Below are 14,109 nucleotides of genomic sequence, written 5' to 3' on the forward strand. Positions count from 1 at the left end.
CAAGTGGTTGGTGATGGCTTTTGTTTCATGAATCATGGCCGTGTTTGTAGCACTCATTATCAATCTTCTTTATTCGATAAGCAAGTGTTGCTTTCACCAAACTAGGCCTTACAGCATAGGCTTACATAAAAAAGCCAAACATAGACTAGTGTCTAATCTATATTATTATACAAACAAGCAAAATATTTTGATATTATAAAATTTCATCTGTAAAATATTTTTTATATATCTCGCTTAAAAAATAAAAATTACCTATGTTACCCATATTTGAATTTCTGATATTTGAATTCGAAAGTCTGAAATATTGTAAGATCGTGTGTTTAATTTTATTTTCATACGAGAAATCATAATCAACTGTGTCTATTCAAAAAATCAAATTCTCGGGTTTCAACATTTGACAAACTTATCTGTTCACTAAAATTGTAGAACAAGTGGGTTGTGAGTTTTAGAGAGAATGAAATATGTCTAAACTAAAGGCTGATTGTGATTAAAAGACCCCATGAATTTTTCAAATTACAAAAAAATATATATCATTATACCAATATTCATTTTGTTTAAAACTTTGTCTAAAAAAGTTGAAATGTAAACTCTTATTATGAAATGTTATCTAATTAACTTTCATTTAATTTTTTAAATTTTTTTCTAATATATGCCTAGTACAAGTGTGAGAAAAATATATGATTGTCCTAATATAAAGAGAAATACGTATAGCTTTTAAGAAGAATCTTATAAGTGTCAATTTTTTGCAAACATTTAGGAAAAACAAATTTGCCTTAAGGATCATGTTAACTTTGATCACCCAAAATTAATTATTATGCAACTAACTTCAGGATACTTATTAAAATAATTATTTAGTGTGTATAAATATATTCATAACTCAAGTCATCATTTTACGTAAATATTGGCATTTGTGATGTCAACTAGGGATGACAATTACAATTGAAATTGTGAGGAACTCAACCGAAATTGAACTGCTCAACGCGGTTAAAAATCGTTTGACTGAATAATAATTTGGTTTAGGAAAAAATTGAACACTGTTTCAATGGGTATGATTTGGTTATATTTTCACTAAATCCAAACCAATTGAATTGAAATCCAAACCAACCGAACTTAAATTGAACCAAATGTATGGATAATTAAACCGAACCAAACTGAATATATATATATATAATATATATTTATTTATTTAATATATTATATATACACATAATTTATATATTGATTAATGCATTTTTTGACAAGTATTTTAACTAATGCATTATAAATATATAAATATTTAACATTTATAAAGTAATTAACAAATAAAAATAAAACTTAATATTAAATTATTTTATTTTTATCAATTAAATAATTATTAATAAAAATAATTATTTAAATATTTAAAAAAAATAAAATCTACACAGGAGATTATGCATCAAATTAAAAAAAAAATCATAATTAAAACTGAAACCGACTGTTTTAGTTATGGTTTTTAATTTTTAAAATTAATAAATAATAGTTTAATTTTAATTTTAGCAATTTAAGTTTAATTTAATTATAATTTAAAAAAAAATTAAAACCAAATTGAATCATTACCAACGTTAATGTCAACCCCCAATTATTACCCAGCATAAACCAGCAAAGTAAACAAGGAATAATATAAAAAGTGATCAATTAATAAAATTTTAAATTATTAACTTAATATATAGTAAATATATTTGTTTTTAATTAATCATTACTCAAACATTACCCAGTGATTAATGATTAATAATAATTGATCCATCCATCAATCAATCAACTTGGTAAGTGAAGTGCGTGACGCGCGTGCTAATTAATTAATATGCTTTGGGGCTTCTAGAAGGCGACACTTATTGTGTAATCAGTGACGACTGATAAACAGACGCCAGATAAGTTAGAACTGGGAAAGTACACTGTTTTGGCACCGTTGGATCTCTGCCAAGTGTCGCCATTTACCACCCTCAGATTCTGCTATTGTCATCTTCCCAACTTACGAACCCATCAACCTTATAAACAACAGAAAAATTATTTAAATACTCATTTATAATATTTCTTGTGATATTATATATTAATACATAAATATAATTAAAAATATAGTGTCTAAATATTATTTTTACATAAATAATTTCTTCTTCTATCAAGTGATAACATTTTTAAAGACAAGTCCCTTAGAAATAATAAAAAATAAAATATAGTATTTGAATAATTCACATATATAAATTAATATAGATACTCTTTCAGCAACAATTGAATTGACTCACTAGATTAACCATATCTGTGGTGTTTCTTTTGGCGATGGTTGTTTTACCCCTCAACAATAATTGAGTTTCATTAATAAAAGGCATAAAAGTCGAGATAGATTAGAGTTCTAGTAGACTTTTTACTCTCTAAAAAAGTGAAAAAATAAAATATTATATGAATATACAACATTTTGAATTATTTATATCTAACAAAACAATTACTTTTGATGAATTTAGTAAATCTTTTTATGAAAATGATTCAATTTTTAATGCTCAATTGTTAAAGATTAGCTATATTTACTGTCCGTTACTATTCTTTCTTAACGATAAACATAACTCGAATTATAGAGCTAATACTAGGAAAATTAAGAATAAATAGAGTATTGGGAAATGTTATATCTTTAGAAGCTCAAATTTAAAGTTTTTGGTGATACTTTATTTTAATATCTGATATTATATCGTATCAATATAAAAATATAAGACATTAATATCAAATATTAATAAAAATATTAAATTTAAATATCTAAATAACATTTTCGTGTTCAATTATATAAACGAGTTCAATTATACAAACGAGTTCTCATCATCTCTCAAAGCTTTGGATTCCTTTTGTACTGTTCTTTCTTTTTCCATGTTTTTTTTTATAATTAATTAATTCATTAAAGAAATATAGTTCTTAGTCAAAAGTTTGGGATCATAAGGAAGCACATGGGCTGCTGCTAATTAATAAGCAGAAATGTGCTAATAAGTCTCTTATCTGTTCTCTTACTGATCATAATATACATCAGAAATGTTATACACTTAAATTAAATATTTGTGATAATATTTTATATTTATATATTATATTATACATCATGTCAAAATAAATATATACGATATCAATATAAATTATCAATAAAAGTATTAAATTTAAGTGTTTAAATAATATTTTCGAATATATACACACATATATAAATATATATAATCTTCATGTGATTTGGGGTATTATAATATAATATATGCTTTCTTTGTTTTAATGCAACCCCAAGATTTGGACAATCTTCAATAACAATTTAATTTAATTTTTTATTTTGAAGAAAGAAGAGTGAAACACATATGTTTGAATGAGCAAGATGTTTAATTTAGGTGCGTTGTTAGAATGTAACTTATTAATATTATAAATTAGTGAAAGAATAAATATGTTAAATGGCTCTTATTAAATATAAATTAAAATACATTTACCACGTTAAATATTAGTTAGTGTTATTTTCGTAGATAAAATATCATTTCTTAACACAATTACACTAACACCCACGTTTTTTTTTAGGCTCGATTAATTATGTGGTTTTAATATCTCATATGAAATATAAGATATCTTCTTCAAACTTACTTATTCTTTTGGTCTTTCTCTCCATTTTTGTTACAATTTTTCTCTATTTTATTTATTCATTCATCTCATGAGAGTTTCTAAAAAAATAATATTCCTTATATTTTATCTTTATAATAGCCATTACTCTAATCTTATTATATACAAAGAAGTTATTTCTTAATTTAATAAACCTTTTATTGGTTTGCAAACCACCTTTTACATCAAGATATATGTCACCCATTAACTCTCAAACCAAAAGTGGAACACACACTTTTTTTTTTTTTTAGAGGGTACCCTACATATATACTTAGGAGGTTCCCTACCCTACCCCCTAGCAAAAGTGCCATAAAATCACAAAGAGACATAATATATATATATATGTTTTAGTGCTTCTTTTTTTGAATTTTAATAATATCTTTTAAACATTTTATTTTAAAAAATAAAAACTTTTTATGTGAATAAGATTTAAATTCATGTCCTCTCATGACATCTAAATTTTAAATATCAAATATATTTTTTAACTTACACACACGTGCATAACAACCATCAACCCCATGTATATGTGTGTGTGTGTGTGGAGGTGTCCCCTTGAATCTTGAACTAGCTTTTCATGCCAAATTGCAAAAGGATGGGGCATATTAATGTGAACCTCATCATGTTTGCTCTTTCTTCCTGCTGCTTTGTGCACTGAGAGGGAAGGACCACACAATCAGTTTATTTCCATTCAACAGCAGCCAGCAGGTCATTCATGAATATTATTGGTATATGCCTACCATCACACAAACTTCATTTGCTGCAACATCATCAATAATTGATGTGGGGATCCCTATTTTTGTTTCCCCTTTTAAGGGCACTATTTTGTATATCATCTGTGCATGGGAGTCAAAAATATAATCACTGTGTTGCTTTGTGGTATTTTGTGGTGTATAAATTAATTAATCCTACGTTAGACATCTTTATGTGTATCGATACTAAATCAAAAAGTTAAGCGAAAACAACGTATAGTCCTGCGTTTGTTTTGAAGAAAATTACATAAGGGATGAGGGAATGTCCTTAATTTACTAGTCCCATGCATGATGGGGTTAAACGTTCAATATTTTGAGAAAAATAACATAAGGGATTCGGGAATATATGTTCTTGATTTACTTAGTGTGGCAAATTATGCATGAATCAACCATTGTGATATATAGTAGTACTATGGGCCCAATGAAGTTAAAAGACCAAGAAAGGTATTGCTTGCAAATGAAGATAACCATCTTAATTAAGACAATGTTAAATCAAGGCATGATTCCACCTTAAATATTTTCTTCCAAATATTTTGGCCCACGATATATCAACATATAGAATTGTACAAGTACAAGGTAAAAAGCAAGACCAAATCTCTCTCTCTCTCTCTCTTCTCATATACTCTTTCTAAGAATTGATTTACGAATTTTTTTTCTAATTTAAATATCAAAGACTCTTTTTGAGGTCAAGATTAAAAGTCTCTCAACGATTGTAAATCTTACTCAACATTAGTTGTTGTCAGATCCCCAACTTTAACTTTGAATCAAATTCTCGGTGGCTTCAACACTTCATCACCCCGATATGGTTGAATTATTCTACTAGATGAACAAAAAGATTGAGATCAATGGACTGGCATGGTGCATCAAGGCTAGTGGCAAAGAATTCACCATGGGAGAGGCCTAGAGACCAGTTGGGGGTCTAGATGTATGAGCTACGAACATGCAATATGAAGGGTTAAATAGAGAGTTACAAGAAAGCAAGTCTATGCTAAGGGAAAGAAGTTGTAGCTGCTGCAACCTGACATAGAAAAGAGAAAGGAACATGAAAAGAAAATCATTGTGAATGTGAATTCCATCATTTTATGTCACTTTTCTTGCTTTTCCTTGTATGTTGTTTTCAACTTTTTTAACTTGTGGTGGAAGAGAAGGAAGCAAGATGTCAACAAATGGGTAGATCTTCTCTCCATATCAAAGCACCAAAGTGGTCAATATCTATAGCTCTATAATGCCTAAAATGATTGTGTTTTGTGCTTTTTATTTTTCAAACAAGTAAAAACACAATATGTCACACAAGTTTCGATGTAATATAAGAATAAGAGTTTTTTAATTTAGTTTAGATGATATTTGGTAGAGACTTACTCTAGTCGTCTCTTCACTTTAAGTCGAATCTAACTTCTGTTGTGACCAAAATTAAATTTGGTTGAGTTGCAATCGAAACATAACATGATAAATTACTACATTTTAAAGAAATAAGATTGCGTCATTATTAACAAGTTAAATTTTTGACTTAGTAATAATAGTCTAATTTTATAAATAATATAATATTAAAGTAAGAGATCAATGAGTTTGATTCTTGGGGGAGGTCTAATCTTCTACCAAGTTAAAACTTTTTCTCTTTTCTTGCAAAGGTCTAATTTCCTCCAAATGTGATGGTGACATATGCTTGGTAATTGAGTTACTTTGGAAATATCTTATTGTTATCTGCAAAGAAGAGTTAATAGAATGATATTGCCATTACCTATTTATTAGGAATATGCGCTCCCCAAGCCTTTAATCATGCTTGAAAGCCAGGTGGAGTTGGCACTAATGTTAGTGTACATTACACACAAATTTCAATCATGCTTACATTTTGTGAAATAAAAATATGATAATAGTGTGTCATCTTATAAATAGGTCACAATCATACTAATTACTTTCTTGATGCTTTTTATATTAAATGTGTGTTTGATTGTATTACTTAGAATTTAATTCTAGGTAATATTGTCTAGAAAATAAAAACCATCTTACCCCCTTGAAAAATGAATTCCATGGAAAGAAGCTTTAAATGATTGTACTATATATATTTTTTCATGAAAAAATTAAGAGTGTTTGATTATTTTCCATATAAATTACATATTTTTCATGAAAAATGTGTGCAATTAAACACACTCTAAATGTTTATAAAAAGGATAATGTTGTTCCCGTTGCTTAAGCATTCATAAGTAGACTTTATTTTAAGATAAAATGTATTTATTATATCTTATTTTTAATATTCAAACAATTATATAGATTGATTAAATAGTCTAAAACACGACGCATTTATCATTAACCAATAAAATTATTTAGATATTAAAAATAAGATGTAATAAATGAATTTTGAGACTTAATCATCCCTCTTAAGATAATAATTAATATTACCCTTATAAAAATATCAATCAATAATCATGTTAGAAAAATTAGACTTGTGACCCAATTGTAAAAGTGATAGACAGGGACAAGTAAATGGCACCTTTCAAAGCAGTTGAGCTTATGTCCCCACCTCTAAGATTGGGAGTTAGGACCAGTAAATGGACCTCTTAAAGTAGTTGAATGAATCATCTGCATATTTTCTTTTTGGTAGAAGATTTTATGGATATTAATTAGACTTGTAGTCGACATCTCTTAAATTTATATTTAAGGTTCTGAGTTTGAGTTTAATGTTTAGTGGTAATTATTTAGGTGGTCACTTGTTGTCATATGATTTAAATGCATGTTTAGTGATAATTTAAGTGGTTACTTGTTGCCATATGATTTAAATAAATGTTTAGTGGTAATTTAAGTGGTGACCTCTTGTCGTATATGATTTAAGTCACTAGTGCATACACACTTAACTCAATTTGAACATTTGAATTCGATTTGATTTTCTTTTAAAGGTATTTGTATGTTACATACGTTAAGGATGTATTTTAGAACACAAAAATCTAAGTTAAGAGTGTGCAATGGTCAGTTTGGGTGGCTTAGAAAACGTGTTCCAAATTAAACCATAACCAAATCACGTATGTCAAATCATCGAAATCATAGTTTAACGATTTAAAGGATATAAGAAACATTGTCGCTGAAACTCAAAAATTAGTATATATCCAAAAAAATTAAAATAATATTATGAAATATCAAAAATCACAAAGCACATAATGTTCTAAATTGAAAGACACAATCATAAATTAATACTTTCAAATTGCCACAACTATTAAGAATTAGTGATTACAAGTGTTTTTTGAGTTTTAATTAAAGGATACGAACGATTGATTTTATAAGTCAATTTACTCAACTATGAAAGCAAAATCGATTGTCCAAATTAAAAAAATTGACGATTTACGTCGATTTGATTCGAACAATTTTAATGATTTAGATTTTTTTTTAATACATCTTTAATCTAGATCATAAAATTTAAATTCTAAAGTAAGACAATAAATTAATCTCTTAAAGTATTATAGACGATCTGTCACATACATTTTGAAGTTTGAGATATTGTGAGATTGTAAATTTAATTCTATCTCTATACAAGACTATATAATTACTTGTCTCTATTCAAAGGGTCAATCTTTGAGCTTCGATTTGAGATGAACTTATTAGTACACTTAATTTGACTCCACATAAATTACAAAGTTTTAAAAAGGGAAAAATAGTTGAGTTCGAAAGCCATTTGTGTATTAAGGATTGCTGTTGCTCCCACCTTACAAATATATAATAAAAAAAAAAGTTAAACGGTGAAAACAAGGGAGGGAAAATCAAGCTGTCAGATAGGGCAGTGATTTTATAATAATAAGTTGCTTTTTGGAATTTTCCGGTCACCAGCTGGACGTTGGAGGCTTGTGGAAATTTCATCTCCACCCCACATGACTGATCGCCACCCAAATCAAACTGACGGGAGATTCCAAAGCCATCGTCCCCTTTTTCCCCCATTTTCTCTCTTTTTCTCGCCCATTTTCTCTCGTTTTCTTGGTCCCCTTTTCCTGATCTATAAATCTACCCTCCCCACACCCTCAAAAACCTCTTCCCCTTTTGCCTCTCCCCCCACCCCCAACCCCCTTAGATCCAAGCCTCCGTTCCTTCTTTTTCTCGTTACTCTGCTGGTATTTTCTCGGCCAGATTAACTTCCCCCCCCCCCCCCCTCTTTCTCTTCAAAAATCAAATCTTCATGCTGGGTATCTTGATCTTAATGTTTGAGATTAATGTCTCCGGTTCTAAGTGAAATCCTCCGTTCTGGGTTTATGATAAATTCTTCTCTCCGGCGCCGGACCCATCTCGTTCAATCTTTCTCCGTTGTCTTCCTCTACTGGTTCTACGTTTTTTCATGAACAAACTCTCATCCTCTCCCTAATCTTAGTATCTATAGATATATATATATATATACACAGAGGATTTGTATTCATATTCGTAATCATAAATATATATATATATATATATAAATTTAGATCTAGTTGTCTCTGTATTTAGTTAGTATCCCATGGCTTTTTCTAGTGGAAATTCTTCGGGGCTTCAGAACTCAGGCTCCGAAGAGGATTTGCAGCTTTTGATGGATCAGAGGAAGAGGAAGAGAATGCAGTCGAACCGAGAGTCGGCGAGGAGATCCAGGATGAGGAAGCAGAAGCACCTGGACGAGCTGACGGCGCAGGTCGGTCAGCTGCAGAGCGAGAACAGCCGGATCCTCACCAGCATCACCATCACCACTCAACACTTCATCAATGTCGAAGCCGAGAACTCCGTGCTCAGGGCTCAGGTAGCCGAGCTCAGCCAGCGCCTGCAGTCGCTTAACGATATCTTGGAGTACATGAACTCCGCCAACGGTAATGGAGTTTTCGGCGCCGCCGATCTCCATCTCCAGGGCTTTCCCGACACGAACAATTCGTGGAATCTCATGTATCTGAACCAACCCATCATGGCTTCTGCGGATATGTTTCAGTACTGATCTTCCGCAAATTTTGCTATTTCTGGGTGATTTGGCGGTGTCTCTTTCATGGTTTTCACTGATCTTCTTCTTCTTCTTCCTCTTCTTCTTCACCACCGAAGAGGAGGAGGCTATTTTGGGTGTGTGTCTGCCATGGTTAATGTATGATTAAGCTGGTTTTATTAGGGGGATTAATTAGTGTTAATTAAATGGGTTTTATTTAGCTGTAAATGTGTATCCGTTGGTATGGAATGAATTAATGGCTCTAAATCTAATTAAGCCAGCTATTTGTATTTTGTTTAAATCATTAATTCTCTTTCTGTCTCTTGTTCCTCTTTGTTTTTTTTTTTTTTTTTTCCTTATGAATTATGGTGAAAGTGAATGATTATGAAGAAGTGATTAAACCCCTATTTGACTCAGTTGGATCAAATGCTTACAAGAAATATATATATATATATAAGCACATATTTAATTAAATATTTGAGAATTGAATCATCACTGACAAATTCGACAAGATACAAGGTTTTTTTTTGTAAGAAATATTCTATAATTAAGTTAGTATTTGAATTTTAAATAACGAACACGAGAGGGTAGAATAAACAAATTAAAATTTTGAGAGCCCTCTTTCATCTTTTTGGTCATTGGGCTTATATTGCTTGATCTAAGATGGTTCGAGCATGATTTTCATTAATCATCGATCTCTAATAGTGTAACTCTAGAGGTATGGATCTAGCTAGTGTATGGTTTCTACTTCTTCATCTATTTCTAGACTTGTGCTTTTGTTAGCTAGGGAGAAGGAGTGTCTTAGAAAAAAGAGACATAAGACACATGATTACTTGACAAAAAAGACACGTGTCATCCAAAGATTAAGACAAAGACGAGTATTTATCCTCGATCGTTTTGAAATTTTAGGTTTGAGATATAAGCATCCATCGATTATATATTTAGGTGACTATCTATCATATAATCCGAGTTTTACCACCTAAAGAGGGTCTTCACCTCACCAAACTAGAAGTTGTTACTACATATGCAATGTACTGACCTGCAAGCTGTGTCTTCACCCTTTACCTTTAGTTTAGTACTGCCAAAGCAGACATAATTCATTGGAGTTAAGGTTCACAAAAGCTATCAGATTCTTTCAATTTGGAGTGAGGTGCCGTAGAGAACAAAATAGTACATAATGGAACGAAATGTAAATGAAAATAAAATAGAGTAAAGGTAAATGAATGTGATATAATTTTATTTTATTTGGGTAGACAACGAAAAGGACGGAATAATTAAAGAAAGATAATAAAGTTATAATTATTCTTTTTCACTTCTAAAATAAATAAACATGTATAAAAAATAATAAAGGCAAGATAGTAAAATTTACAGATGATTTGCCTCATGTATTTGGAAGTTTGAGATACCACGAGGTTATGGATTTAATTTTGTCTTTGTGTAGAATTATGCAATCGTTTGTGTCTATTTTAGAAATCAAGTCCTGAGTTTCAACTCACGACAAATTTATTCCTACACCTAGGCTTGGTCAAAGTGGGCAACGGGTTTTAGAGAAGGTAGAACAGTTCGTGCTAAACATTATTTGTGATCAAAGACCTCTTAAAATTTTCAAATTACAAAAAAAAAGAGTAAAATTCATAACCATATTTATAAATATATTTCAATCTCTCCTTTTAAGACTCCAAACCAAGGTGTAAGTAAAATAGATGCCCTCCCATGTCCTCTCCCCTTCCATTATGAAATTTCTATCCAAATAAGGGAAATGGTCTTGTTTTCCCTTCTGTGTCCTTCCTTGCATCTAAACGTGGACTAAGAGTTCGTGTATATAGCCTCAGAGCATAGATTAATTCGTAAAGTAAGAATTTGTTAGGATGTTGCTCTTTGGGTCCCCAAATTTCGTGTTTGAGTTATGGCCAAGAGATAGTTCAGCAGACAAGGAGCGATACTGAAAAATGAAAAATGCTCGCTGCCCTCACGTTTGCAGTTGTGTTAGGGGTCGAAACCTGCCTACTGGATTCTCTGATTTATCTTTCCTGTTGAAATCATAGGGCCGAACAGCGGGGGGAGCTCGTGATGGTGCGTTAACAAAAAAAAAAAAAAAAAAATTCGTGTATACCTTTCTTAGTTTAAATAATTTATCTTTAAAATGAGATAAAAATTTAATACGTTATTTATTTGTTATCGGTGAAAACAAGAAATATCATAAAAAGTGTGAGAGGAATAAAAAATTGGTCTTTAATTAGTCAGCGACGAATTCTTTAGAGATTGAGTGAAATCCATCTCTAATTTTATCTCTAACCAGTTAGAGATGAAATTTTCGAAGTTTAGAGACAATTTTTAGACACAACATTTTTTATAGTGAAAAAAAAACTAAACATCGAATGAGAAATTTAGTATGAATCTTATAGAAATATGTTTGTAAGATAAAAAGGTTTTATTAAAAAGTTAAGGATAATGCTATTTGTACATAAATAGTTTTACATGTGGGTTTACAGAATGAATTTGTTGTGAGAAATTCACGACTTCTCTTATATTCTCTTCTCTTTTCTTATCTCATCTCTCTCTCTCTCTCTCTCTCTCTCTCTTTCTTTCTTTCTTTCTTTCTTTCTTTCTTTCTCCCATTTCCCCTCTAACTACTGGCTTTGCCTCGTTGCCAGACACCGTCGTTGCCTCGCTTCTAGATTGGCCGAGAGGCAAGGCGGCAGTCGGCCAACAAAGAGGTGAGAGACGAGCGGACGCCGTCGGCCAAGCGAGGCAGCGATGAGCGTCGACGGGTGGTGTTGAATGGGGAGGAGAAGATAGAAAGAGGAGAGGGAGAGAGATGATAAAAAAAAAAAAAAAAGATAAAATGGTTATTGAGATAAGAGAGGAGGGGACAAAATAGTCTTTTCACCTTATCTGTAAACTCATTTATAAATGAACTTATATACAAATAGCATGATCCAAAAGTTAAGGGCATTAGTGAGGTTATGGAGATAGTGGAGGATACCTACAAAGTCTCACAGTATGGGTTCTGCATTAAACGAAGGTGCAAAGGCAAACTAGCACTATTAGTTGGATGCATCCATTAGCCCCCCCCCCCCCCCCCCCCCCCCCCCCCCCCCCCACACACACACACACATATATATATTAACAATTAAAAAACAAAAATCATAATTCGGTCTTAGACTACCGATGTGGACTAAAATTTAATTTGCACACCCCTACTCTTTAGTAATACTTTGGTAAGAGAGACAAATACAAAAATTAAGAAAAATACCATAGAAATTTAACCTAGTTTAATTTTATAGATCAACCTCTATACGATCCCTTATAATAATGAAAGAAATTCATTACTTTTTAAATGAAAAACTACACTTTCTTAGATAAGAAAAATTAAATGAAAATTTTAAAATTTAAACAAGTTATGTAACATAGCTTTTACCGACCTCGTATAGTAAGATTAAAATTTACGATGACAAAGATGTTGATAAAATACCAATATTTAGAAAAAAAAATTAAAAAAAAGTCAAAGATAAGAAAAATAAATAAAATAAAAGAAGTGGTGGGTTTGGGTGGAGAAGCAAAGCAATAGGGGTAGGAAGTTGATAAATGCATAAAAGAGGAAGCAAAGATGATGAAATTAGTGTCATGGCTTCTTGGGTTTGAACTTTGATTGGTTGTTAGGAGTATTTAAATCATATATTAGTTAAACCCATTATTATTATATATTATTTGCTATAAGCTGATATGATTAGAGCATTAATTAAGCTTGTGGCCAGCCATTGAAGTTGATGTCATTTTGTAGGCCCAACTGAGCATTTAATGGGTTTTTAAATTCACTTTAAGTGTTAATATTTTATGAGTTAGATTTAATCAGAATTTAACACTTAATTAGTTTCTTAATCACTATGGCTCAATGGCTATCTGATGCAACCAAAAGGCTGTGACTTGTAGTAGCAAATTATTAAGCGAATTAATTGGATCTTTAATTACTGCCACTTGCAGCTCATACTTACAACAGCATGCAACATGCAAAGCCAAGAGCTTACAACAATATAGAATATTAATATTTTACTCAAAATAATATATAGATATACCATTACACGGAATAAATATAAAAACGTGAATGTTTCACCTACTCTGCCCAATTATTCGAACTAAATATCATTATTTAAAAATATATTATATTTTACTTTTTTTTATTATATCTATTTAAGGGATAAAGTTTTTGGGTTTCAGCTTCCAATGAACTTATCCACTGTAGCATATAAATTGTGAGTTTTAAAGAAGATGAGATAGATCTAAATCGAAGATTATCTATGATTAATGGATCTCTCGAGCTTCTCATATTATAAATATATATATATATGAATATATATAAAAGTATAGAAAGGGACATTTTCATAAAGTAAATACACGAAAGGGCCATTTAAGTGGCAATTATCCATTTCAAGTCATCCATGTTTATGTATATTTTATTCCAGATGGTGGAATGTAACTAAGCTATGACCTCAATCTACAAAAGCAATGCATATTTTACTCTTCTTTACCAACTTTTATATCTTTTAAATATGATAATTTTATATATAAAAAATTAAAAATATTATTTGAATACTCAATTTGACATTTGAGATGATACTCTTTATTAATATATTATACATTTGTATAAATATAACACATAGAGTTGTAAATGAACTAAGCTGTTCGTGAATAGCTCGATGTTCAATTCAATAAGAGTTCATTTGTGTTTGACTCGTATTATAAATAAGACTAGCTTGAACAAAATAAATCTCAACCCGATTTGACTCACGAATAAGTTCATGAATAGGTTTGTGAAATAAGTTTTTTATT

General features: G+C 30.4%; 1 protein-coding gene across 1 annotated transcript; it reads left to right on the forward strand.

Moving 5' to 3' along the window:
• The first annotated feature begins 8,245 nt into the window (after positions 1-8,245).
• LOC127807168 (bZIP transcription factor 44-like) lies at positions 8,246-9,609 on the forward strand. The gene has a single exon (XM_052344826.1). The coding sequence runs from the start codon at positions 8,836-8,838 to the stop codon at positions 9,295-9,297; it is 462 nt and encodes a 153-aa protein (XP_052200786.1). The 5' UTR covers positions 8,246-8,835; the 3' UTR covers positions 9,298-9,609.
• Positions 9,610-14,109: the final 4,500 nt, after the last annotated feature.

This window comes from Diospyros lotus, chromosome 8 (genome assembly GCF_014633365.1).
Source record: "Diospyros lotus cultivar Yz01 chromosome 8, ASM1463336v1, whole genome shotgun sequence".
Classification (NCBI taxonomy): domain Eukaryota; kingdom Viridiplantae; phylum Streptophyta; class Magnoliopsida; order Ericales; family Ebenaceae; genus Diospyros; species Diospyros lotus.

Excerpts from the sequence above, each read along its gene's own strand:
- LOC127807168 (XM_052344826.1), top strand. The coding sequence starts at position 8,836 with ATGGCTTTTTCTAGTGGAAATTCTTCGGGGCTTCAGAACTCAGGCTCC.